Below are 27,855 nucleotides of genomic sequence, written 5' to 3'. Positions count from 1 at the left end.
TTCGATTATTCTATTAGCATGATTTTAATAATGTTGCTGATAATTGAATTGCTTTATACATCGTCAGCCTGTCACACCACTGCCTTTAAAATAGCAGCCAAAATAGGCATTTTGCACCAATTACACTGAAATCACTATAAAATAAAGGAACTTTCAATATCTTTTACAGCAGATTTTAGCCCCACAACACCTCTTCCCCTCTACTGAAAAATGGACCATCTTCTCCTCAACATGCCGAATTGATCCATTGGACCGTGAACTTGCCGACCATGAAGCATAAAGCATTTCCACAGCTTCCTTTGGAAAACCGTTACTACTAAGATCAAGCAACTGTAACTGCTTGGCTATACCAATGGCCTTCGAAAGCTCTTGAATAGACCTACATTCCACAACTCGGTTCCTTCGAGACAGTCTTGCACTAGTGTCATTGGAATTGGATAAGGTGGGCTCATTCCTTGTTGATTCATCTTCACTATCAGGGACCTCCACGCCATTGATTTCCGAATTTAGTACACATAAGCCATGTGGCTCAGTTTCAATCTGATCAGGTGCAGGTATTACCGTAGACATGTTGCTAGTGTAATGGTTTGGTTGTGAGGATTCCGGGCCCTCATGTGCTGTTGCATCATATGGTAGAAGCATGTCCGCTATGTCCAAGTCAGCATTTTCTGCAAGGTTGAGTTCTTCCAACGACTCATTTTCTGCAAATGATGAGAGTAGTGTCAAAGGATAGGATTTGACTCCCATGGGAGGAATTACAGAGTAATGAGCTTACAGTATGCTACAAAAACAGGATTCATTACATGTGGGGCCACAGCATTTTGATCTAGACTATCGAACTGATGGACCATTGATTATGATCATCCCCCACCCATGGTGGGGCCCATCTCAATAAAGGCTAGGTCACTATTCAGTGGACCGCACATGTATGCATTCCGACGACCGAGCAAATTGTAGCCAATTTGAAAATGGAGTCGAGGTTTAAGGGTGACGAACCTGCCAAGGCTCCAACTATCTGAAGCATTCCAGCGAGCCCAAGATGGCATTTGTTCAGGACCAAAACTTTCAGGCAACATTCCGGATTCATAAGGAACGACACCAATACATCAGATCCCTGTAAAGTAATTGAGAAATACACAGAGCGATTATTAAGATTTTCCGTGTGCAACAAGTGTGCGAGATGCATGTGGTTCATCAGATAGGTCCACCACGAACATACCTCCAGCCCAAAAACAGTTAGAGCTGGTTAAGTTTTCGGGTGGGTCACATGTGCATTCAACACTCGTCCACAAGTTCTAACATTTGGTTTTGAAATTTCTAATCATGCCACTAGCATTAAATCCACGACTATAAAACATGAAGTTTATGAAATTACTGAAGCAAAACATGTCATGGATGTAAAACGCCCCACAATATCACGAAGATATCAGATGATGATATTCTTATAGAGTGTCCAATAGCTCTTGCTACGGCTCCAAATAGCTCATGTTGACCACAGAACAGCCCGTAAGGTTCAAAATATATAGGTATCAATGCAGAAGTTTTCCAATAGAACAATGTATATCAACCAAGTTGGCCCAAGCCCAACATCTTGACAGCCCAATCGGCAGCCAATATTCATGGTAATGGGGCTTGCTCCTACTTGGACAACAATGTCACATAAAATCTCATTTATGATAGTCAACGTTACTTTACGATCGACGCCAGTTTGCAAATTCCCATATGTTGGTAGGGTGCAATTATTGTGCTAAGGCGCAATGTGAGGCACATAACCTCCCTCCCTCCCTCCTTGAGAGATTCCTTGTACAGTGGAAGAGCAGGAGAGAAGTAAGTCTTTTACTCTTGATTTCTCCTGTTTTACTAATGAAGAAGGCTCCATGTTGCTTCTTCATGGACATAGGCATATTGCCAAACCATGTAAATTTCTATACCTCAGCTATCGTCTCTTTGCCTTTTGGGTTGTGTGCGGGTGCTTTTCCACAACAATTTGAGGTGCACATGTGATCCTTGGGTGGGGGGATCAATACTAAGTAGAACCGTGTTAACATGTGAGTGGTTTTGATGTGAGCATCTACCATAACTGGTTCCAATAGCATGAGTAAAGGAGAAGGCTGATATCTGGTGGGCAGCCAATGCTAGGACTTCTACCAATCCACCATCTAAAATCCAACCACAAATTGTTGGTAGAAGTGTAAGATGACAATGATGATGACGATGGCAATCAGTAGCAAGAAATAATATAACAATATTGAAAAGGAGAACTAGATTCATTGAAAGCATAGAAAACTAACCTCTGGGCCGATGGAATTTCCTCCAAGGTTCAATTCAAGAATCCCGCCTATTGTGGCAATGTTCTCGCATGTCCTCGTAAAACCATGAGAAGACAGCCCACAACATGATAGATCAAGCTTTTCTAATTCATGAGGCCCACTGGACAATGCTTCCGTTAATCGCACTAGGCCATCCTACCACAGCACAAGCAAAAATATGGTAAACATGAAAAGCCTTCTCTATTTCATCCTTAAGGTGATAGTCACCTAAGAAACAAGTATGAAGACATGCGTTAAAGACCCGATGCAGCAGGATATGTATGCTCCCATTACATACAAGGCCCACAGTTTGGGGATCCATATTGCCGGTCAGGTGGGCCCAATGTGGGTAAAGATACACAAAAATCTTCCAGATCAGAAGACACTAGCCATCCACTGCTTAGCCATCTTTATGGGCCATTGCTGTACCTTTTTTTTTCCTCAACTATATATAGGCCATTGATCAAGAGCTAAGGGTCTTTTGAACTAGGATAATTTTGGGTCATCCTCATCCATGGTGGGGCCATCAGATCAATGCTTTGCATCACACTGAGCACAATGGATCGGGAGTTCAGGACACCATACATTTGTTGATGCATCAGGATCCTATAACTCCATAAAGAATTGACTCACAGCACCAATGTTTGTATGTCCAAGCATCAACCCTGATAAACTTGTGGATCTCGCAAGCTCACAAAGGCTATCAATGGTAGTTTTGCTTAGTTTCACACCATTCAGATTCAGCTCCGAAAATCTGCAAACAAGAAAAACGATTGCGTAAATTAGTTAGGGATTGTATTGGGAGTGGAAAAAGAAGAAGAAATAATCACATGATTTAACAGAAAAATAACCATAGTTTGAAATTTTGAAACGTGGCTCAGCTTGATGCCCTGCCAGATTGGCTTGAATTGAGTTGGTATCCAAATAATATTTTAAAATATGATATACACACAGGACTCTACAGCTGAACTTCGCATGCAATGGTGTGGACACATGCCGAACTGTCTTATTTATGACATCCAGTCCATGCGAAAGTTTGGCCCCACCAGAAGATCACCTAGGGCAAAAGATCGGGGCATCCACTCAACTGGCAGTCACATTGTGATATCAAGGGACGGTTTAAAACAGACCTACCAATGTTCTCTTACGGAAAACACATTTGGCCCTGCCAATGATTTTTTTTTTTTTTTTTTTCACCAGATGATAGCCACAGTTGAGCCCACCTTTTGCACAAATCTGAAGTCCTACAAATGTGAAACACTGAAGCATGTGCACCCATTGCATGTGAAATTCACATGCAATTTGTACTCCTCACACAGACATGAATGCACCAATGCATAAATTAATAGCATTCTCTAACACAATTAGTCGTTGGCTGCTGCATGTTCAACTACAAACACAAATCAAGGCCACTAAAGTCGAGTCAACCTATCAAGGCGGGTCTCATCAATCAAACCGAGTTAGGAAAGCAACTTGACTCAAATTCAAATGATTTGAGTCTGCCGAATTTTGAGTTGACTCGAGAACTTTTCAGAACTATGATAATAAACTACACCTCTTCAAAGTAGCCAATTTCGCCAACAGATTGCAGATAGCATTGCCAGTGATGGGGTTGTTTTTCCCTGTCGAAAGAAACAGTTTTTGAAGCTATTAGCATATGGAATGAGATAATCTAGAAACTATCTCAACAACTCGGTTGAGTCAATGACCAGCAATCATATCACAAGGAATACCTAAACAAAGTTCTGTAAGTACAGAGCAAACATCCAATGCATCAGCGATCTTCTGAACTGTTCTGGAAGTGATAGAACATTCCTCTATGTTCAAGCTATATAGTGCTACATAACAAAGAATAATCATCAGAAAAAGAGGAACACAGATTTTTCTATAACATGTAAACATTGAAGTCAAAAAGATAACAAGGTTTAAAGTATCATCTGAAATCAGTACGGGTCGCCTGGTATGTACCAGAATCACGCATTACCAATACAGGTGCATCAGCCCCATATCGGCCCAAAACAGCCCGATAGAGGGCACTATGTAGCGGTGTCAGTGCTGAACAATATGTTACACAATGGAATGATTTCAAACCTAGATAGATAACAACCATGGAACCAACCCTGTGCTTGGAAATTTTATATTGGTGACAGGTATTTATTGAGAAAGTACCAAGGCTACTGCGTGAGTAGGATTCTGATTGCTACACTCCCGAAAGGTGTATGCAAAATCTGGGTGTTCATAGGCAAACCCCTCATAGTATGTGCCGTGGCTTGAAAATCAAGCCAATGTAGTCATCAGGTGGGCTATGTGTGTGTTGAATGTGGATTGTTGGACATTTTCTTAATCATCCGTCTTTACATACACATGTGGCCCACCTGATGACAAACCAGGTTGATTTTTCAGCCACATCGCATTGACAGAGCAGAACCCAACAGATGAATGAGCTGGATCACAAGCACCAGTGGCACACATGGAGAGAGATTTGAAATCCTACTCTTATGAGTGGCTATCACTTTTCTCTTGTTAAGAAAGAAGTACTAACATCGAAGTAAATCAAGCAGCAACCAGAGGCACCACACCTTTGCAATTTTCCAAGATCGTTGAAAGGTAAGAACCACATGAATCTGTGAGGCGGTTTCTGGACAGATTGAGCACTTCCAATCCAGCAAAAAGTTCAGGGCACTCACAAATCTGTTGATTTGGAATAGAGAAATTCAATCACAATACTGGTAAGTGGTAACAAAGCACTTCCTTTGGCAGTTAATTTGAATTTGTTATCTATCTTTTTTTACAAATGCAGGATATCAAAATGATTCTGAGGGAAGACGTGAAGTTTTGCTGCTACTCAGCATTTTATCAAATGACAAATCATATCACAAACCATAAGATTTCTTCTTATTTACTTTAAAAATAATAATAATAATAAATAAATAAAAATCTGAAAAATATAAATAAATCCAAAAAAAAAAAAAAAAAAAAAATCATCAATCATCCATTTCCCATCAAGATGCATAGATAAAAGTAATACATACCATGATAGTGTTAAAGGATTCTCATCATTCCTATATTTTAATTTTTTAAAGAAATTTACATTAAAAGAAATACAAGAATCCTTTAATAATTCATGTTCTTTTTAGCTTTAGCGTAGAATCATGTTGGAAAAGAATTGATATTTGATTTTGTTGACCAACGAAAAAGATATTTTGTTTTCTAACCATCATTACCATAATTAATATAGGTCAAAATGATTGCAACCATAACCCTAAAAATAATAATAATAATAATAATAATAAATCCAAATAAGTCCTATAAATCAATTTGGTGTCTCAACCAATTAAGTAAGAGTCGCAAGATAAAACTTCACAATTTAACATTGAAGAGAAGATCTATCATTTAATCTCTTAATAAAATAAAATAATTGACCTTTTCTAAACGATTCTTAAAGCCCCAGCCAATTTAATAACATAAAATGAAAAGCTAAGTTTAAAAAAAGAAGAGAAATAAACATAACTTAAATCGTAAATTGGGATTTGAATCGCAAATCATAGGATTGTTGGATTCATCTAAAAAGGGATTCGAGTTAGGATTCAAATCGTTTTGTGTAACATTCAACTCAAATCGTAAATCATCAAGTGTAGGATTTTACAACTATGCATGTATAAAGACTTGCCACGGTCCAGCAGTTTGTGACAAATGCTGGTTGGAATCCAGCCCATAGTTGCAGACTGAGAAACTGATGTGGGAAAATGAGATGAGAAGCGGAAGCAAGAAATTACTCATTTTACAACATTTGTTATGCCAGTTGTGCCTATGTGTGAAACAAATACCGTAATGGGAAAGAAGCAGCAGCATATGTAGGTATTTGCAAGAGGAAACAGGATCCAATAACTGTGGTCTGGTCCATACTAAATTGGGTGATCTCTATATAAATCTTCATAAGACCTCATGTTTACATTGAAAAAAAAAAAATTTGCAGCTTTGGTCATCTGAAAGAAAAAGTTTTGAAGATATGTCTGGAACCTGAGATAAAGCAACTGGCCCCAATCGATTGCAATGCAAATCCAATGTCAAGCCACGGTATTTATGGCTAGATGATGCAAATATTTGTCGAAGTTTCTCCATTGTTTTGTTTCCTGAAAGACAGCAATCAATAATGGCCAATTAAACAAAGTCTAAAAGTGAAACACAAATTAAAGAGATAGTAGAGAAGGAATGTGGCTTGGAAGAGCTAGATCTGCACATGCCAAAAGTCAAAACTGTCCCATAGTGCCATCATGAGTGACAGACATGTGCAAACCATTCATCAGGTGAAACCAAAACACATGTGCCCTAGCCTAACAGGCAGGTTGGTCCATTCATCATCAACTGTGGCACATACTTCTATTTCTAAGACTCACTTGGTCAAATTGAGACTCATCCAACTCAACTCAACACAGCAAGATTTCGAGTTGAGTCACTGGGAAACTCAGTCCTTGGTCCAACTCGAAATGACTTGTCAAGTCAACTTGACCACTCAGTGGACTCAACATGAATCCCGGTGACTCAAACTGAGTCACACTGTAACTCATAGTGTGAACGTCAATAAAATGAAATGAGGGAAGAGCGAATCAAATCTGCAACCTCTGCAAGAGGGAAAAATGATCATAGCCAATCCACCATTGAGTGATTTGATGATAACATTTGTATTTTATATTACTTGTCTTATATATGTTAAATATCTGATTCCATTCCTAATTATTTAAATATTTAATTATTGAATACCGAGTTGAGTAGGGTCAAGACTTCGAGTCAACCCAACCCAGATGAGCATCAAGTTGAGTTTCCAGGTTTTCGAACTATGCTATGGCATACATGCAGGTTAAATATAGAATTCTAGACCACTGCTTACCGTTCTATAATCCAGCCACAGCTTCGTACACATGCCCACTTGAAGTATGGACCTGATTTTCAGGATATGAAACTTCAACCATGGGTCCAAACTGATTAACTGGTCAGATCTCACACATACCACATTGGCACATATAAGGTGACTATGTTTGGCATTTGCAGTTGAGCACGTGTCTTTGGCAATTGCCAGTCCCAGTTGGGCACTTGCAAATAGCATTCAGTGTACTAGAGTACCAAAAATACTTACAGAAGTATTTGATGCATGCATCATCTTATATGAATGAAATCAAAGACATCAATAAAAGGCATTATAGAGAACATACCTAACAAATTATGAGAAACATCTAATACGGAAAATGCCCCGTGCTCCTCTAGTGCATTTAAGAAAGGTGATATTGACATATCTTGTAATTCACAGTCGGATACAATGACTTCATCCTCTGAAACCTAGTGAACAAAAGAATCTCATGTGATAAACCTTGCAGAAAAAACAATTGATTCCACCAATTTCAGAAAAAAGCCTTGATATGGCCAGTCAATATAGTAGGATCTAAAATCCTACTGTGCCAACATGCCATGTGTGCAAGATCAGGCCTTTTATCAGCTGGAATTATTGTGGATGTCCAAGGTCCAAGATCAAGCTGAACACCATCATGTGGGCCATAAGTGTACATTTAATAGAGACCATTGGTTGTTATTCTTTTTAAAGCCCTTTCTCTTCCCATGTGTGGCCCACCTGATGATCTGACAGGCCTTTCTCCAAGAACGGTGGCCTACATGAATAATGGCCAGAATTTTATATGGACATCACCAACAGAGGCAGGGTATTTGGATTTGGAATCCTACTCTAATGAGTGGTTACAACATTTCTCTTTTTGAGTTTATCATGAAACGATTAACAAAATGTGATTCAAAAGCACTGAGCACTAAGAGGCATCTGTCTATGGTATTTACCTCCAAGTTGTATAGTTTCAGCAGTAATTTCATATTGGGTGCCTCAGACAATTTCTTACAGTTATCAATGTACAACTTCAACAAGCGTTTTTGAACCCACCCTGTAAAGCCAACACATGAGAAAAGGCATAGCATTGCAATACATTAGCACTGTTAGAAAACAAGCCAAACCATGTGTACATGTTGAATAAGAAGAACAGCAAATTCCACTTTACTAGTGAAATGAAGGAGAACTGGGAAATGCCAACAGGAAAAAAAAAAAAAAAAAGGGAACCACAGAGTAGAAAAGTGGCCCACCAGGATATCATTAGAAAGAGCATTCACCAAGCAACAATTGTTACTGAATGACAGGGAAAAAAAAAACATTTGTTCATTCTATCTGTGAACACTTGTGCTGCTTCATACAGAATTTTTTTTTTTGATACTTACGAAGACTACAAAAGTAGACAATGAAAACAAAGCAAGAAATGCATAGATCATACCATCAATAGCTACCTCAATCCAGCCTTTTCCACAAATAGCTTTGATTGGTTCCACAGATTCAAGAGCTTTCCCATCAAACTTTAGATGCTGAATGATGGGCAAAACACCTAACAAAGAACACCTTCATAATTAGTAGAAAAAGAACGTGCTTTGAAAAGAGTTGCTGGATATGGTAACAGTGCCATTCTACAATTATACAAACAATGTTCAAAGACTGCAACTGAAATAAATGGCTTGATTGAGTTCCTCATTTAGCCAAGACTACTTGCTTGGATGCAAAAGTTCAGTAACTTCACAGAAAAAAAAATGCAAAGATTCCAAGTGAATTATCAAATCAGCCAAACTTCCTAACTACTTAACCGCGTTTAGAAAAACTCCCCAGGTTTAGTTCAAGGAGAAACTAGATTTTTTCTTTTTTCTTCTTTTCTTTTTGTTTTTTGTTTTTTTTGTTTTTGTTTTTTTTTTTTTTTTTTTTTGCTTTTTAAATGTTTCTTTAGGGTGTGTTTAGGAATGCACCATTTAGAAGCTGAGAAAGTAGCATTGGATACTTTCAGGCTTTGAAAAGTCTCATAACTGGAAATTCCGAAAAACCGGAAATGGCCACATTTAAGCCTTTTTCTGTTTTCATTTCCAACAGTCTTGTAGAAGTCTTGCAAGTTGTAAAAAGGGGTAGTTTTGTTATTAGTATATTGGACAAAGGGTATTGTGGTCATTGTCTCCATGCTTTCTCATTGTTAGAAAGCACTCATTTATTCTATATTAAAATAAGAACGGGAAAGGAAAAAAAAAACCTCTTTCTCCCATCATCTATGCAAATCCTTAGCTCTCGCTTTTACTTTCTTATTTCTTATCTTTTCACTCAAAAAATCCTGAGTGCAACAAACAATAGCACTCCCGAAATGGATACTCTTTACTAAGGGTTGGTCAACCCGAGCCCAACCAAACCTCAAGAGGACCCAACCAGCAACTTTTTTTTTACACACCTCCACACACTCATGCCACAGTGGGATTTCACCACCTATGGATACTCGAACCCTTGACCGGGTATTGAAACTCCTGAGAATCTACCACCGGAGCAAGAGTAAGGATCCAACCCACAACTTGATCCAACTCAAAATCTAACCCAAGGTGCCCAATCCAAACCCAATTTGAATTCCTCTAACCCTAAACCAACCAACCTGTCTTGGTGTTGATATGCCCTGTATCGTTCGATACTTTTTCTTTTCTTCTTTTTCTTTTGGTATCAAGGCTATACAGGCCAATACGCCCATAGAAGCCCAATTTCGAATTATCTTTTTTTCAAAATTTCGCTCATGTCTCTTCTTTTTTTCATTGAAACCAAGAAGGAAGCTTAAAAACTAACTTTAGACTAGATCTAGACCTATTTTGGGATCAAATCAAATTATTTGAATGGGATTTGACAAATCAAAGCTAAGAAAACCATTATGGGAAAATCAGAAAGAAGGTAAACCTTCACTTTCTTGTTAATATTTTCATCTTTTTTTTGTTGTATTTCAATGTAATGGGCCTTAATTCACCAAATCATGCTTGATTTGTGTTCAATTAGGGCCCATTTAGTTGACCTTCAACAAGTCAACCTGCAGACAACATTCTCATCAAATAATGGTCCAATACACCATATGCATGTACAAAATACAAAAAAAAAAAAAAAAAAAAAAAAAAAAGGGGATAGATTCTTGAATATCTTATTATTCTTTTTTTTTTTCTTAATATTTTCCTTAATTCCGATATGGACTGATATGATCCGATACAGACCGATATCGATACGTGATGCCCATATCATATCCTTTTTTGGCCAAGCTGATACGGCCCCCAACACCGATATTCAGAACCATGAATCAGGAGGAAGTTTTCCAACCCTCACCTGACCCAATGACCCTAACAACCTAACACGAAATCATGTTGGGTCAATCGAGTTCAAGTAGAATCAAGCCCCAGTTGCACCCCTACTCTCTGCCCCATAAACCTAAAACCAATGTTCGAAATATCGATACTATCGGCCGATATTATCGTTATCGCACCCCTGCGAGACGATACACTCACGATAACCCCCGGAAGATACCAAAATCTAGATATCAGCCGATATATCGCCTATATCGCACGATATTTCGACGATATCACGCGATTTCCTCGAAAAAATTGAAAACAAAAAAAAAAAAACAAGAAACTAGATTTCGGTACTTGTACAAGAGATCGTCATCATCGAAAGCTTCCATTTGGTGGGCCATTCCAATCGAAGCTTCTTTCGTAGGTTAGTGCAAGCAAAATCTTCAATTTGGGAGAGAAATCCATCAAAATCCGAAGAAATCCGGGTATTTGGGCGACATCGAGGGAAATCCTCGTCGAAATCTGGAGAATCTTCGCCGGAATCCGAAGATTTGAGAGAAATTTGGGGCCGGAACCCTCTCTGCTTGGGAAAAAAAGGGCGTCCGGCCCTTTTTCTAAAATAGAGTGGTGTACCGCACACCACCGACTGGTGTGTTGACGTCGTCACCGAGTTCTATGGGTCCCATCATGAGGAATGTGTTATATCCAAACCGTTCATCCATTTGGCGACCTCGTTGTAAGGCTTGAGCCAAAAAATAAGACGGATCCAAAGATCAAGTGGACCACACTGAAAACAACGTGGAAGATTAAAGGTCTACCATTGAAACCCTTTTGGCGACACAAAAGTTTTGGATCAATATGATATTTGTTTTTCCTCCTCATCCAGATTTGTGTGACCTAATGAATGGATTGGATGAAAAATAAACATTATGGTGGGCGTTATGGTGGGCCCTACAAATGTTTTAACGGTGAGAATCAGTCCCCACTGCTATTTGTGGTGTGGTCCACTTGAGCTTTGGATATTACTCATTTGATCTAAAATGATCTCTCCAGATGCATGAACGGTATAGATATAATAAATACATCACTGTGGGGCCCATTTAACTTTGAACTGTTCAGACAACTTGAGCGGGAGGAGCATCTGCGACGGACGCGGATTTCCTACGAAAGACTTTCGCATTAAGTTCCTGCGCTGGGAACCCAGGTGGGGCCCATTGTGATGTTTGCGAGAAATCCTATCTGTCCATCCGTTTTGTGAGTTTATTTTAGGACACGATGCCAAAAATAAACCATTTCCAAAGCTTAAGTGTGCCGAAAATGTGATAATTGAATGTCCACAGTTGAAATATTCATGGGCCATGAAAGTTTTGAATCATGCTAATATTTGTGATTTCACTTCATCCCTGTAGGAATGAAGTTATTAACGGTATGGATGGCATGTAAACATCACTATCGAACCTAGGTAGGTTTCAACAGTAGGAACTTCCCTAACCACATTTTCCTTTAGCACGGCCCACTTGAGCTTTATATATGGTTCATTTTTGGCATATTGTTCTAAAATGAACTCACAAAACTGATGGAAGGGGAGGATTTCTCACAAACATCACAGTGGGTCCCATCTGGGTTCCCAGTGCAGGAACTCCCTGCGAAAGGCTTTCGCAGGAAATCCGCGTCTGTCTGGGATGGGAACGACATAGTGAGTAAACTCTGTGGGGCCACTATAATTCATATATTTTATCTGCTCGGTCTATCCATTTTACCATATAATTTTATGATTTTAGCCCAAAAAGTGAAGCATATTCAAAGTTCAAGTGGCCCACTAATGGTCAATCACAATTGTTTCCTATGATACGGACTACCTGATTATTGGATCTGCTTAATTTTTTGCATAATGTCCTAAAATGATATAGAAAAACAGATAGACGGGGTGGATACTGGATATAGTTGTCTTAGTTCAATCGGACAACGCAAAGCTTAGGACCCTCTACAAAGGAAACCTATTATGTGCCATTCTTTTTTGAGACTTTATGATTTAAAAGTGTGTATGGAGGTCTTTTGTAATAATCCCTGAAGTTTCATTGAAAAATTCAACTATTTTCTCAATGTTTCCCCATGTTTCCCAAAAAGTGCGATAAATTATGCGATACAAACGATATATCCCATGCGATAACCGATACATATCTGTATCCCAAGGGTGCGATACATTGCGCGATACCGATATTTCGAACACTGCCTAAAACTATTTTCACAGAAATCACCTTCCCATACATAACATCTTAATCCACCCTTGCATCTCAAGACCTTGTCCAAATGTATCCACTTCAATCTTTACCTATTTTATTCTCTCCCAAACCCTAAATCTCTTTTAGTCCCTTATCATAGTAGGATCCTTGTTTACCTGCCTTGAAATTTTTCTATATTAAAGACCACAAGTTCTAATTGTTTGCATCCTATAACCATTTTGACGCTGGCTTATGCAACTCCGCTGATTTTCCGCATTGAATCAACTAAGTTGAATCACCCAAGGTCATTGGAAAATCCCAAAACAATTCAAAGTTTTTTTAAACATTGATATATAGAATTCAGAAATGTGCAAAATATGATTAAAGAGGAGTACCCTTTGATCTCTTCAGTTCACAAAGCTGTAGATAGTATAGGCGTGCCACTTCAACCTTCAGATACTCAATGCTTACTTTATCACCACTGACACAAGAGCATGCATCCATATGTATCAAGTCATCACCAATTTTAAACGTGACATTATCCTGCAGTTAGTCCAAGAAATTCAGAAGGGAATGAAAAATAGCACTGTAAGTGAATATTTAATATGAATAATTTTGTCAAACCCACATGTACCTACACACAGCCAGTCAGCCACGCATGCCAACCTAGGATTTTGTGGGGGCATCTGACTCATATCATATAGATGATCTGACCCAAAAGAACAGGTTGGTCTGCTCATCAGGCAGGGCAAGCATTTACGTTGCATGTAGACTGTTGGCAACGCTTATAAAACATCCATCATTTTCAGATGCCCCGTATACATGCCAGCTGGGGGACATGCAGCTGGACATGCATGTGGAGATGTGCATGTGTACATAGGAAGCTCTAATAGACAATACAGATGAAAATAATACTTACATTCATGTATGGTGACAGATATTTACATGGAAAGAAATCCCTAGAAAAACTTAGGGCCTGTTTGATTTTCTAATTACAGAGGTAATTCAAGGTAAATGGGTAATAATTATTTACCCTTGTATTTCTGGTTGGATTTCCAAGGTGATGTTGATCGCCACTTTTCATTTATAGCACTCCTCACATCACCCGAGGAGAAAAATATTAAATTGTGGGGCCCACCATGATGTTTGTGTCTTATCCACACCGTCCATCCCTTTAGCCAACTCATTTTAAGGCGTGAGCCAAAAAATGAGGCAAATCCAAAGATCAAGTGGACCACACCACAGGAAACAATGGGAATTGAACTCCTACCATTGAAAGCTTCTTGAGGACCCCATAAGTTTTAAATCAAACTGATATTTTTGTTTCCACTTTATCCATGACTGTGTGATCTTATGAACAGGTTGGATGACAAATAAACATCAATGTGGGCACAGGGGAGAAAACAACTTTCAATCATTGACGTCTTAATGATCAATGTTTCCTAAGGTGTGGCCCACTTGAGCTTTTGATTTTCCTCATTTTTGGGCTCATGCCTTAAAATGTATTTTCTAAAAGTATGGAAGGTGTGGATAACTCACATATATCATGGTGGGGCCCACATATTTAAATCAGTAATGACGGGGTTTGTATGGACCGATTTTCGAAATGTAATTCCCAGCTAATTTCAAACAGGTGGAGTAAGCAATAATTACTTATTTCCGTGTATTTACCGGGGGAAATTAAAAATCAAACAGCCCCTTAGGAATTTGCAGAAATGTTTTTAAAAACAAAGGGGAAGGCGAACTGGTAAAATGGGCAGTTCAGTCTACACTGGTTCCACCACTGGTTGGAAACGGTTGAACTATGACACAATTAGCATGTCGCAAATAATGCATACGTTTGAAATAAGGAAAGAAAAAAATCCAAGCCTGTCCAGATGCCAGGTTTGTTTCTTCCCAGTTCACAGCAGTTCAATTTTCACTTATGGTTCAAACAGTTTCTCTGTTCTGAAACAGTTTGATTTGAACATATACCCAGAGTGCTCAAGTTTCAGTCCAGTCCCATTTTTAAAACATTACTTCTAAAGACCAGGTCTTGACTCGGATAATTAATGTGAAATCAAATTCCAATGTTGAAGTGGTTCTGATAATAGGAGCAGTGTTAAAGAATGATTGAAGAAATATGCACAAGTTCAAATATGCAGCTGACCACTAAAACTTACACCATATTCATCTTTGGAAGTATGCATATTGTAGCCTGCACCGTTCTGACTTTGTAACAGATTATCAGAAACATGGCCTCCATCTGATTTAGATCTGCTTGCCACAGAATTGGATGCATTTGCAATTCCACCAGCACTCAAAGATTTGAATTCCATGAGGTTTTCAGTTCTGAATTTAGGACTCTCTGGTTTGAAGGAGCAGGAACTTTCTTCAGGATGGATGGATGTGCAATCTCTAGGAATAGGTACATCTTTGGGGGCATTGGCATACGTGACATCCTGCCAAACCAAAAAGTTGAAATGCAGTAAGCTCTTCACAAACTTATTTACAATATGTGCATATAGATGCATGTATGTATGCAAATATTTGTGTGTCTGGCGGTCATGAGTTGACCAGCTAGCTACCATCTATTATACTCAAATACAGCATGGGATGAGAATGTCTTCTACAGGCAAAGATATATGAAAAGATAGGCTGGTGACTTTGAGGTATCATCGACATCCATATTATGAAAAATAAAAACTGATGAGCAGCCATTACAAGAGGATTGCACCTTTGGTGGTGCTTATGGGTAAGATACCATGAGAGATCAGGTTAATGGGGAACTAAGGGATCCTGATGCACGTGCCCAGTGATTCATACAAGAGCAGCCCATGGTAGAGTGATCCAGAACATTGATCTAATGGCCCTCATAAATCTCCCATATAGGAAACTCTGAACCCTCTGATCAGGAACCTAAAAAATGAACAGCTAAGAAGTGATACTGCATTGTCCACACTCAGAAGAAGAAACAGAACAAAAGGCTAGAATCATTAAATTTAGAAGAATTTTGGGAGATCCCCAACCGGCGATGGAGCCCATTAGATCAACAGTCTGGATCACAGAAACCGTTGGTGCCATTACTAAGACACTGCATGTTAAGACCTTGTAACTCCTTGGACCTCAAAAAAGAAAAAAATGAAAAAAACAAAAGAAAAGAAACAAATACAAAAGAAAAAAGGACTTGTAATTCATCTAGATTAATTCTTTGATGTGCCATAAGTACCTGAAATTCACTAGCAAGACCTCTCAGTTCATCCTTCTCCTTAACTGCAATGATCAAGTAACACCCACTCTGTTTACTTAACCACTCAGTGAACAATATGCCAAAACCACGCTTAAGCAGTGTTTGCACGCACCATTGAATCAAATTGCAATAATTGGTTGGATAAAGTGAAAAACAGCCAGATCGCAGTTTCCTTAGTATTCATATTGAGAGGTCAGTAACCAGATTGCAGTTATGTTTCTCTCAAACTGGACTTGGAAGGAATCTACTTGCAATTTGAGGAATCACAAGGTACTAAACAATTTGGTTGTTTCCTCTATATCAAGCTCATTGTAGCAATTCAATTCAACTGTGCATCCGCAAACAGCCATAATAACAAAAACATGAAACTCATATCATTTTAGATCAACCTTTGTTAGAAGTAGCCTTGGGACGTTTTTGAAACCTTCGGCTTGAATGATCCATCTCATCATTGATATCACTTTCATCATCAGAAAGGACTACACGGACACGTTTGCGACCAATAGGCTGTGGATCATCAATATCTTTGGAGGAAGGTTTAGTTACTTTGCAAGGACTGCTGATTTTGTCCCCATGAAATGGTGATCTTTTTTTCTTTGATGAATTCTTACTTTGGCGGATAAGTGAAATCAAAGGAAGGTCGTCAGTAAATTCTTCAACAATGGGAAGTGGATTTGACCTTCTAGGAGAAGCATTAATCTTTGTAGAGCTACAATCATCTGACTCATTGTCAGATAGTACACCTGTTTCTGTTTCTGAACAGCACTCTTGGGGCTGATTTCCCTCCTCGGCTCCATTTAGTAAATGTTTCAAATTTTGAATGTCATGCTGCAACTTTCTGAAACAATAATGCTTTAGCAAGAAGGAGAATCTAACAGTAGGGATGCTGCTAGCACGCATCTGCAAATGCCAATGACAAATGCCCTACACATGCCAACATGGGACATGTGGAAGATCCGCACCGTTCATCAGTGTGCAGCACAGTGCATGTGCACTAGACCAAACTTCAGGCCAGTCCACTCATCCAAGCAGCGCACGCATGTTCATTGAAGTTGACTGTTGGTTATTGCCATTTTAACCATTCATTTTTTCATTCACGTGTAAACCACCTAAAGAGTGGATGAGTGAATTTTTTAGCAAGTGCACATTCAACATGGACCCCGCTTACACATGTGCACCACATTGGCACATGCATGCACTTGTGTTTGGCATTTAGACCAGCGCTTGCAATTAGCATTCCTTAGTTGAACATTGAAATCATTCTACATAGGCATTGGCACCAAAATATTACCTGGCCTCCTCAACATTATCAAATCTTATCATGTGGCTATAATGCATATTCTCAAGGGCAGAAATCTGTACAGAAAGTAAGTTTCCTTGGGCTGCAATTCTGCAACCGAATACAAGTTTTAAGATGCAATATATTGTAGAGACCACGAGCATAAAGCAGCATCAGCTTCAAAGACATAACTTGACAAATTTACTAACAGGCCAGTAAAGAATCTGCACACTAAAATGAATATATGACGTTAAAGAATGGAAATATTTACCTGTGGCCCTCCTTAAATGCCTCTAGTGCACCAGCCCAATCACCAGCAGAATCCAAGACGTCCCCAATATTAATCTTTGATAATGCTTGCCCCTAAAATCATTACATTCTGAAAATTATTAAAGGTTGAGATGTCACAAATTGTAACTGAATGTTTGTTGGTCTTATTGTTAATAACTATGGGACCTAGACAGTTATAGGAACCATGTCTTCAAAAATCTTTAGTCTTGGGTTTTCTAATATAGCGAGTCATAGTTATATGGAGTCTTAAAAGGCTTATAAATAGTTTATTAGTTTTAGGGTTGTCTCTATGCAAAACATATGAGAGGAATAGAGTTGAAAGTGCTTTTGCTTTAGGTTTTCAGTTGTGTATGTACACAACACAGTACATTGAATAATATTTGTGCTTTTGGTCTTCACAATCTCTCTCTCTCTCTTTCTTTCTTTCTTCTTCTTCCATTAGTCTCATTGGCAAAGTTGTCAAAATTGTTATCATATCGCAAGACCGTAATAGGTCAAATCATATTGAATTGTAAATCGTAAGATTTTCTGATTTTCTTAAAATTAAAAAAAAAAAAAAAAAAAAAAAAAAAAAAAAAAAACCCTCATCAATTTGTTTGTCGTCAAGGTGAAACTGGTATTTAAAAGTATGCACACAACAATGGATGGCCTAATGCGAGGGCATTTTCACACCGGGCTCAAGTGGGGGTGGCCTGTGGGATGCAGGGGCACACTCGAGGAGGGTTCGGCCGAGGACCTAACCCATGGATTTAGGGCCTGGGCTATGAGATGAAGGGATTAATTCACCATGCTCTATCAGTTCGAGCTTTTAGAGCAAGTAGTTAATTGTCCTGCATCAAATTGGTATCAGAGCGGGAGGTCTCGTGTTCAAAAATCCTCACCTGAGGTGATTAATGCGGGGGCATTTTCACACCGGGCTCAAGTGGGGGTGGCCTGTGGGATGCAGGGGCACACTCGGGGTGGGCGGCCCGCGGAACCCATGGATTTGGGGCTCGTGTGAGACAGGTGGCTCATGTGAGGCAGAACCCATGGATTTGGGGCCCACAAGGGGAAAAAACCCATGGATTTTGGGCCCACGAGAAGGGTTCGGCCGAAGACCTAACCCATGGATTTGGGGCCTCGGCTATGAGATAAAGAGATTAATTCACCATGCTCTATCAATTAGAGCTTTTAGAGCAAGTGGTTAATTGTCCTGCATCATGGCCACATCCAATTCATGAGTCATAGGGACCCATCATATATTTTCAAGATAAGAGGCATCTACAATATCTTAGCAATAGCTGACTAAAATAACATGCTACAGTACCATACTGGCATGATTCAAAATATTGGCCAATCGTGTATACATGAAAGTGAAATGGGGACCCACAAAATCATGTTGAATCAGCCGATACTGCAACTAACACGCACACACCAACATGGACAACTGCCAATGCAAGCACTGAAAGTTGCCTTGTTCATTGTTTCAGTGCTTTTTGTTTCTTCTTTTCTCCCTTTTTTCTTTAGAGAAGTGAGATTTGGAAGGTTTATTCTATTCCAACTAGATTTTAGCAAGAAAAACACAAAACAATGGCTATTTTGATGGATCAAATTCAAAAACACCGATTTGGGAAAAAATCTAGGTAAGAGGTAAAATGTAGCTCCTTTGCTTCCTAGATTTTCATGTATTTCACCAAAATAAGCCATGAACTAATAAATTTACTTGCTTTGAGCAAGATTACCTTAGGTTTACATGATGTCCACAATTTTGGGTTTATGTTTTTTCTTTTTCTTTCCCTTGTATTATGCAGATAGATCATATTGAGTGTATAAATCAATGTAGTTAATACCAATAATATAATTTATCTAACTATGTATTGTTGACTACTCTTTTAGAGTTGAAGGCTTGTGATGTGTGCATGGGTCAAGTGTTTCACTTCCTCCCTACCATTTTTCTTTTTGCTTTTTCTTTTTCCTTTTTTTTTACTTACAAACAACTAATACATCACTGGCCTATTTGTTTTGCTAATTACTCCAGTAAAGGAAAAGTGTCATTACTACGATTACCACCGCCAAACCAAACACATGAATCATTGGTCAAATGCAGAGGTGTAGTTAGGAGAAAGATAAAGAAATTTTTAATCATTGCACTTTTTCAAGGCATTAACATGAAAATCTCAAATCTCATATCCAAATAGCAACATCAATGTATTTTGGTGATGACTTGATATTAAAGTAATATAAAAATGCCATCATTACAACTTTTCAACCAATAAACCAAACACGAGAATTGGTAGTCAAATGCAGTTATCGTTAGGAGGTAAAAATAATTGTAATCATTGCACATTTCCTTTACACTACTGTGATAATTGATGAAACAAATAGGCCTTAAGATCTATAAAATTGTAGTCAATTGGTCACTAGAAAAGTTAAAACTCATCATTCAGAATATATAATAGCAACAACAATAACACAAAGTGGACTGGCACACCCATAAAATTATCCTAAAAGCATAAATAAATATCAAAAAAACATTTTCCAGCTTTTTTTTTTATTTATCTGTTATTTGTCATATCTTTTTTTTACTTTTAAAAGTACAAATCAATTCGAGCAATACAGCAGATACACACTGATTGGTATTGGTTTTTGGGCCAGGTAGGAGCATTGATATCGATACAACCTCGCACGCAACAATATTCCTTTTAGTTAGGGCATATTTAGAACTTTTATATGAACATAGAAGGGCGGGAATAGAACAAATAAAGGGCTAAGATCAAATATGTTTTAGGGTTATTTTTAGGGAACCTAAATATATTTATTGGCATGTTTATTAGATTGTTTTGTTCATGTTATTGATGGATTTTGAACATTTTGTGAAGAATTTGTCAACTATTGTTAATTTGACTCTCCTATTGTTGATTTGCCTTCCTAGTTCTCTACTCCGGTTTAGGATTTTGTTATTCTTGGGGTTAGTAGTGATATAGAGGCTGATTTTCAGCCCCTAGTTTGTACCACATGTTAATGTTGTCCAATAGTGACGCATCCCTGATAGGGAAACTTTTAAAGAGTGGATCGTTATTATGTATCCTACAAGATCAAATTCCATCTTCTTGTACCGATCGAATCTTCAATTTTATATATTGATTGTTCCGGCCTCCAACATCATCTAGGTTTTCATCATTCTATTGCAATCATTATCAACAACATTATCCACATGCATTACTTTATTTTCATTTTTTTTAAGATTTCCTCCTGAGCATGAAATGTGAAGTTAGATTTAGCAAATTCCTATCTAAATAAAGCACAAGTAACAATAGATATCATGTCATTAACAGCATGCAAGTTCGAAACTCTGGAATTTTAATTAAACAACAGAATGCCAAATAGGTAATGCTATATATTTCGATCAAGGCATTCTGTATCGGTCACGGTGGTTGTAACAGTCACCACTGTTACCGATATGGGTATCGACTATAACGGCTGATACAAGGGCATAACGACCATTACGACTCCCATAACGGTTGAAAAAAATTGCTTGAAAAATTCTATAAAAAAATACTTAAAAATCCATAATAATGTAAATATTCCAAATCTATATTCATTAAAAAAAAAAAAAAAACATGTTTATGGCAGCGTAACAGTCTACTCTTTGGTGAGAGTGTTGTGTTGGGTTGTCTAGTGAATTTATGAACATGATTACATGTCTCTAATGAAAAAAAAAAAGGCATCATACTACCTTTTGTTGTTTTTTGAAAAAAATGACCCTTGGAGCTTCTATTCGCCCAAATCACTTCAATTTACTGTTTTAATCCTAAAAACTATAGTACATGTGGTCAAAATCCGCTATAGAATGATCTAGGAAAGTTTTTCAAATGAGAAAAATAGAAAAATGAAGAGAAAAATGGATTTACATAGAAAAACAAGTCATTTTTTGACCGTTACAGGGGTAGCAGTCGTTATGCTCCGTAACAGCCATTATGGCCCCCTTAACGGCTAATACGATCCTAAAAAACAACAATCGCCCCGCTTCACCCCTGTATCACGTAACAGTCAAAACTGTTACCTATACGTATTTCGGCCATTACGACCGTATCGTAACGGATACGGGATACCTTGGTTTAGATGCATCATTGGAGTGAATAGCAATAATTAGTTCAATAAAATGCAAATGACAAAATTTCAATAACCATCCCGGGTGTTCATATTAATGGTTATGGACTAAAATTTGTTTTTAGTAGTTACAAAAGTTTCAAGTTGGAGCAGAAAGATATGCAACTGCAATTTGACAGCAACCTCCCTATGAATTTAGGAAACATCACTAAATTTTGGTCATTTTCTCTTTGAACTAAATTTGTGCAATCCAATCAAGTAGTGCATCCAAACACAACTCGGAACAACTACCAGACCACTACATACCAAGGATATGTGAGGACTTCAAGCAAATCGAGGTTCTTTAGCACTGCAGAGAACTCAACCTACTTACCTCCAAGTTCCCAATGGATTCGTATGCATTCCAACTTTTCATGTACCATTTATGAGCTTTGTCAAATTTCCTGAGCTTTTGGTACGACTCTCCAATGGCAAGAAATGAATCACCTAGCTTTTCCTTGTCGCAAAGCTCAGTTGTCACTCTCTTCTTCCTTTTTGCAAATTCACGATGCTGAAGCACCAAAATTATTTCATAAGCAACTCCATTACTTGAACACAACCATAATGAACTTACAACAATGGAAATTTCTAATACTCGCTACCAAATGTAACTTCAAACAGCATCACAGGTTTGCCATAGAATTTTGAAAGTGTGATTCAGTTTGACAGAAGTGCTCTGCTATGACTATTTGCAGTATTAGGATCTCGGGCCTTGGTCAACCCACATGTATGAATGCAACATCCAGGCTGTTTGCCAAGTGGACCTCAGCAGGTATCTTCAGTACAAAATAGGCTGATCCGGTAATCAGGTGTGCTACATAGATGTTGAATGCGGACATTGGTCAACTTTTTAAGCCGTACATTTCTAACACACTTGGTCTCCCCACATGGACATGTACAAGATACAAGCTGTTTGTCAAGTGGACTCTACCAGGTATCTTCAATAGACAATAGACTGATCTGGTTATTTGGGTAGCACATACAGATGTTGGCTGTGGATGCTGGTCAAATTTTTTAGCCATACATTTTTAATACCCATGTGAGAGCAGCAGGATTTTCAGGCCAACAGCACATACACAGTGGGGCACATCTGATGAACAACATGGATCTTGCACAGAATGCCAAGGGAAAGTAGGGAATCAAAATCTCTTTCTTGTGGGTAGCCATCATTTCTCTTGACAGAAAATAATTGCATAGAAATGAGATATTTTCTATAATCACCATGCTAATGAGATTAAAGCAATATAGTACAAAAGGGTTAAATGAGTTTGCATGTTCTTTAAACAGATAGCCTGTGATTGTGGAATAAGCAAGCATAGGAGAGAAAGGGTGAAATTGGGAACCATACAAAAACTCACTTTCGTCCATGCAAAAATCATGCTCGACTTATCAATGAGACAGTCTAGGCATGTATTCTGCTGCAACAGGCACCTTCTCTCATCTCCAGTACCTCTAGCAACAGCTGTCGTTCTTGCCAGCTTTTTGAGCTTTTGCTCTTCTTTCTTTAATTCCTCCAACACCTCGGCCGCTTTTTGCACGGTTTCAATATTCTGATTGATCTGATCAACTAAGGCATCTTCATCTTCCATGGATCCCACAATATCAAGCGCCTTTTGATAGCAAAGAATCGCTTCATCATATTTCTGCACCTGGTAATGCAACTCCCCGAGATTGATGTACCCTTTTGCCTCTCCTTGTGGATGACCAATTCTCTTACAGATCAAGATGTCCCTCTCAATGTGCTCTTTAGCTTTATCCCATGCCCGCAGTTCGATGTAAAGGCTTCCAAGGTTATGATGGAGCCTGCTCCGAGCATCATCGTCTTCATTCATCTCTTCTTCATCGCAGATTTTCAAGCCTTTGAGGAGGAATTTTTGGGCTTCTTCCAGATTGTCCAAGTCCATTTCGAGCATGCCCAAGTTATTATGCGCGTCGATGAATTCTTTAACAAAGAGTGAAGATTTGTGAGGCAAAGGGTTCTCTTTGAGAGTCCGAGCAAGCTCCATAGCTGTTTTGAAATACTTCTTGGCATTCCGTACAGCAAAATGGTCATTATCTGATCTAGAACAGATTTCATGGTATGTCCGACCGAGCTGTGTGCAGGCCCTTTGCTGCTCAACAAGATCATCTGCATCCTTGGCAAGCTCTAAATGCTTTTTCTGCAATCCAAGTAAATTAAAATGACTACATCAATCAACCTGTGAAAGTCCAGCTTCATACAATCTATGACAACTTCTGATCAGAAATCGGTTGTAATTTATAACATAATGGAAAATGTTACTATCAGAAATATTCCATAGAACCTTAGGTTAGAGTAATGTAATTGGTCAACCAAATGAAAATAGGATGAATCAAACATGCCAAACGATTCATCCACTAGAACCCACAATGAATGGGCCATAGCCTAAAAGTATGGCATGTCGACATCCTAACAATTCTATACTAGGTCTTCTCCCCTTCGAAGCTATTCATTTAGCCATCCTTTTTTTTTTTTTTTTTTTTTTGTGTGTGGGGGGGTTGGGCAAATGGATGTACAGGATCATCCAACTGAAGCAATCTTTGTGCCATAAGTAATCCACAATGAGTCCCATCATATGAAAAGTCCGGATTGTGCCGACTTAATGATGTGAGCACCAAATTACAGTACTTCTGGCCAAAGGTTGCATAAAGGCTACAGATAGTATCATCTACCACATATGATTGAATTGTACACATAAACAAAAAAGAATTGAGGAGCGAAAAAGATAGCTCAAAAGCGCTCTTAGAACTTACATTTCAAAACAGTATCCCTTAATTTTTCATTTTCCCATTCAATAAAAACACTATACTATAATTTGTATCTGAAAACACCCGATCACAGTCCAGAAGCAGAGCAAGCACTCTTAAGTAACTGTCCTCCCAAAACAACATTGTGGGGGAATCGAATTCCATGTAATACAGAGTTTCTACAAATACTGTTCTGCATGCATTTGGGAACCTCCTTCCAAAACATGATCTGGATGCAAAATGCAATTCTGTGTGAAATTGCAAGCTTCAGATAAGACCTGAAGTTCCAGCCTGTAGAAGTTTGGACAGCACCCATTCTGACCAAATTCACAATGGCATCTAAACACGACCTTACTTTTCCAGTAACATTGTAATTACTTGGCATAGACCAACTTGAAAATGTCAAGAACCAAAGGCCAGTCTTGCCAATGGGAGATCAATGGCGTTCAATGTGGACAGAAAAGCATTCATTCTGTCCCAGATCACGAGGACATCCAAACACAGCATTAGCTTTTCCAGTAAAATTGAAATTTGCTTGGAATAGAACAATTCAAAATTTTTAAAAGGTGGTGTGGTTGTAAGAGATCAAGGCCGTCCATCAGACAGGACCCTGAAGTTTCACCCAGTAGCAAATTTAGCTGGTAAAGCATCTGCTCCAAAGTGCAAGGGCACCCAAACAGAGCCTCAATTTTTTGGTAAAATTGTAATTTACTTGGAATAGGCAAGCTTGAAAATGCCAAAAAACCAAAGCGACGTATGCCATTGTGACATGGCTGTAAGGAATCCAAGCTGTTCATCAGGTATGCACCACCATGTATGTGCCTTGTCCTAAAAATCAGGTCATTCCAGGGACATGTGGGGGACAGATTCCCATCAAATCCTCACCCTAGGTCAACCTCCAACTCTTTTGCATACACTAATAACCCACCTTACGATGGACCAACCGAATTTTCAAGATGCATGAATAAACATGGCAACACACACCCAACAAATGACCCACAGATCTCACAAAAGTGCCGCATCAGTACATGTGCAGATTGTAGAATTCGAAACGGGCAGCCTTCTCATTCCTCAAACGCCATTTGTGTAATTTTCTCAATTCCTTGCAATTTCTCAACCATTTCACCAGAAATTCTGATGCACGTGAAAAACGTGGATCCATCGATAGCGGTGCAACCCATGTGGGTGGGATCAGGTTGACCCAACCCACAAGCTGACCCAAATTCCTCTATACTCAACCCAACCCAACCCAACGCGACCCAAATACATGTGATTATTCCCAACTCAACCTAACGCACAAGAATTTGCTCAACCGAACCCAACCCAATTTCAAATAACATCGCCATTTTCCAAACCAAACCCGACTTGAGGACCTTGACAAACCAACCCCACCCGACCCGACCAGAACTCAGGTTGGGTCAATCCAATTTTAGTCAATCCGAACACAAGTATCCATTGAGGAACCACCGAATTAGTTCCACTACCCGATTTCTCAACCACAGCACTTAAAAATTAGAATTTCAGAATCATATCAAAAGGCAGGACGGGAGAATTCGGTGGTCCGCTGGGGTACCACCGAACAAGTTAGTACCTGATAGATGAGAGCTTCTTCAAATCGTTGAAGACGAAGGTAGACCTCACCGAGGGACTGGCAGGTGGGAAGGAGGTGCTTCTCCGGCAAGTGTTTGATGGAGATTTCGTAGTCGATCCGGAGCCAGCGAAGGGCTTCGATGTACTCGCCCCTCTGCTTGAGGATGTCTCCGATGACGTTGGCCCACCGCGCCTCCTCCTGACGGTTGCCGTTGAACGATGCCTCTTTGTAGGAGATCTTGGCAGATTTCAACTGGAGATCGTCTCTGGTCATCTCTCTAGGGTTTTGATGGAAGAAAGGTTGGGGTTTTCTAGGGGTTTTTCTTTCTTTCCTGTCCTTCTCTTTTGCAAAAACTGATAGATTTTGGGGTATTTTGTTAAAAAAGAGGAGTTTTCTCTTCAGAGATTTGTTTCGATTTCCCGCGCTAGGTTTTGAATTTTGGGAGTTCTGGGGCGGGTGAGCTTTAGATGATGTCTGCTAATTCCACGCGCGCGTGGAGCGCAGCCCATCCTCACAGAGGCACACGTGTGGGTGTTACTATTACCGCGGGGCTCACCTTGATGATTTCTTATATATCCACGCCTTCCATCCGTTTTTACCGTCCATTTTAGTTAGTGGTTCCAAAAATTAAGCAAATCCAAATCTCATGTGGACCACACCATAGGAAAAAGTGGTGATTGAACGTCCACTATTCAAAACTTCCCAGGGCCCGCCGTAATCAGATCTGTAATGTTTATTTTCCATCCAACCTGTTGATAAGGTCAAAAAATCAGGATTAATGTAAACTAAATAGATCAACTTGATCCAAAACTTCAAAAAGTTTTAAATTGTCATTCATCAAAATTTCCATTGGTGTGGTCCATCAGAGATTCGAACCTACTTAATGGTTTTAATAACGTTCTAAAATGAGCTGAAAAACCGGATGGACGGCGTGGATATCAAAATAAATTATCATGGTAGGCCCCACACGGAAAGGTTAAAACTCACTAAGATGTTACCCGGGTAACACCTAATCCGCTCCCCTCGGAGACATCCTCCCCTTCCATCGACTCCGCACGTGCTAAGACTGAGGCGGCATCAGTCTGGACTGGCCTGTCGGGTTTCGGGTACCTGCCATGGTTCTTAGACCGAAGAGACCCGTGCAACTTGTGCAAGCCCGCTAGTTAAAAGAGTCGGTGAGTCAGCTCAACCTCTTCGACTCTGAGTCAAATCGTGACTCGCTACCGTCAGGCCATCGAGCTGAATCACCCCGACTCGCCCAACTCGGTAGTGACTGGTGTGACTTGTGCTATCGAATTTACAAGATTGGTCCGACTGAGTCTAAGTCAACTCGGATGAGTCACGTAAGGCTCATCCGAGTTAAAACCATGCAACTCAGACCAGGTCAGAGTCAACCCGGTTGGACAGCCATCCGGGGATTCACCCTCATCTAGCCATGGTATTTTCCCGGTGTGCATGGGCTCCTGAGCTGTAATAGGGGCCAGTGGTTTGGGCTTGAAGCCCGATTATAAACGGGTCCGGCCCAAATGGAAGTGGATTGCGTACTGAGTGGACCCACCGTGATTTATGTATTTTATCCACTCCGTCCATCCATTTTATTAGATAATTTTACGACTTGAGACCAAAAATGAAGCATATCCAGAGCTCAAATGGACCACTCCACAAGAAAGAGTGTGAAATGAACTCCTACTGTTGAAAAATTCTTGGGGACCACGGAAGTTTTCAATCAAGCTGATATTTGCATTTTCCCTTCATCCATGTCTGTGTGATCTTATGAACAAGTTGGATGACAAATAAACATCACTGTGGGCCCTAGGAAGGTTTCAACGGTGGAAGTCATTATTCCCACTGTTTCGTGTGGTGTGGTC

General features: G+C 39.2%; 1 protein-coding gene across 5 annotated transcripts; it reads right to left on the bottom strand.

Annotated features, from left to right (window-relative positions):
* Nucleotides 1–149: 149 nt before the first annotated feature.
* Nucleotides 150–26,431, bottom strand: LOC131221797 (protein TONSOKU). Of its 5 annotated transcripts, none has more exons than XM_058217100.1 (20): nucleotides 25,988–26,425; nucleotides 22,989–23,789; nucleotides 21,965–22,141; nucleotides 17,483–17,574; nucleotides 17,224–17,322; nucleotides 16,322–16,770; nucleotides 15,912–15,955; nucleotides 14,866–15,144; nucleotides 13,099–13,246; nucleotides 8,633–8,740; nucleotides 8,151–8,251; nucleotides 7,520–7,643; nucleotides 6,330–6,442; nucleotides 4,889–5,000; nucleotides 4,043–4,147; nucleotides 3,865–3,931; nucleotides 2,943–3,063; nucleotides 2,292–2,465; nucleotides 997–1,114; nucleotides 150–701 (listed from the first exon to the last, which is right to left on the bottom strand). In XM_058217100.1, the coding sequence occupies exons 1-20, from the start codon at nucleotides 26,258–26,260 to the stop codon at nucleotides 154–156; spliced, it is 4,053 nt and encodes a 1,350-aa protein (XP_058073083.1). In that variant the 5' UTR covers nucleotides 26,261–26,425; the 3' UTR covers nucleotides 150–153. The 5 variants fall into 5 exon arrangements, 4 of the variants coding, with proteins under 4 accessions (XP_058073083.1, XP_058073084.1, XP_058073085.1 ...); XM_058217101.1 differs by having other exon boundaries at nucleotides 16,322–16,641; XM_058217102.1 differs by having other exon boundaries at nucleotides 16,322–16,542.
* Between the last annotated feature and the right edge of the window lie 1,424 nt (nucleotides 26,432–27,855).

This window comes from Magnolia sinica, chromosome 12, assembly GCF_029962835.1.
Source record: "Magnolia sinica isolate HGM2019 chromosome 12, MsV1, whole genome shotgun sequence".
In the NCBI taxonomy this organism is placed as follows: Eukaryota; Viridiplantae; Streptophyta; class Magnoliopsida; order Magnoliales; family Magnoliaceae; genus Magnolia; species Magnolia sinica.
The sequence above is the reverse complement of the archived record's forward strand: the minus strand, read 5'-3'. Positions and strand labels throughout refer to the sequence as shown.

What these genes read in the sequence shown, in the direction of transcription:
- LOC131221797 (XM_058217100.1), bottom strand. Translation starts at nt 26,260, where the DNA reads ATGACCAGAGACGATCTCCAGTTGAAATCTGCCAAGATCTCCTACAAA. An exon ending in GCATTTAAGGAGGGCCACAG is followed by an intron (nt 17,323 to 17,482) that starts GTAAATATTTCC and finishes ATTCGGTTGCAG; the next exon opens with AATTGCAGCCCAAGGAAACT. An exon ending in ACTTACAGAACTTTGTTTAG is followed by an intron (nt 3,932 to 4,042) that starts GTATTCCTTGTG and finishes TTCTTTCGACAG; the next exon opens with GGAAAAACAACCCCATCACT.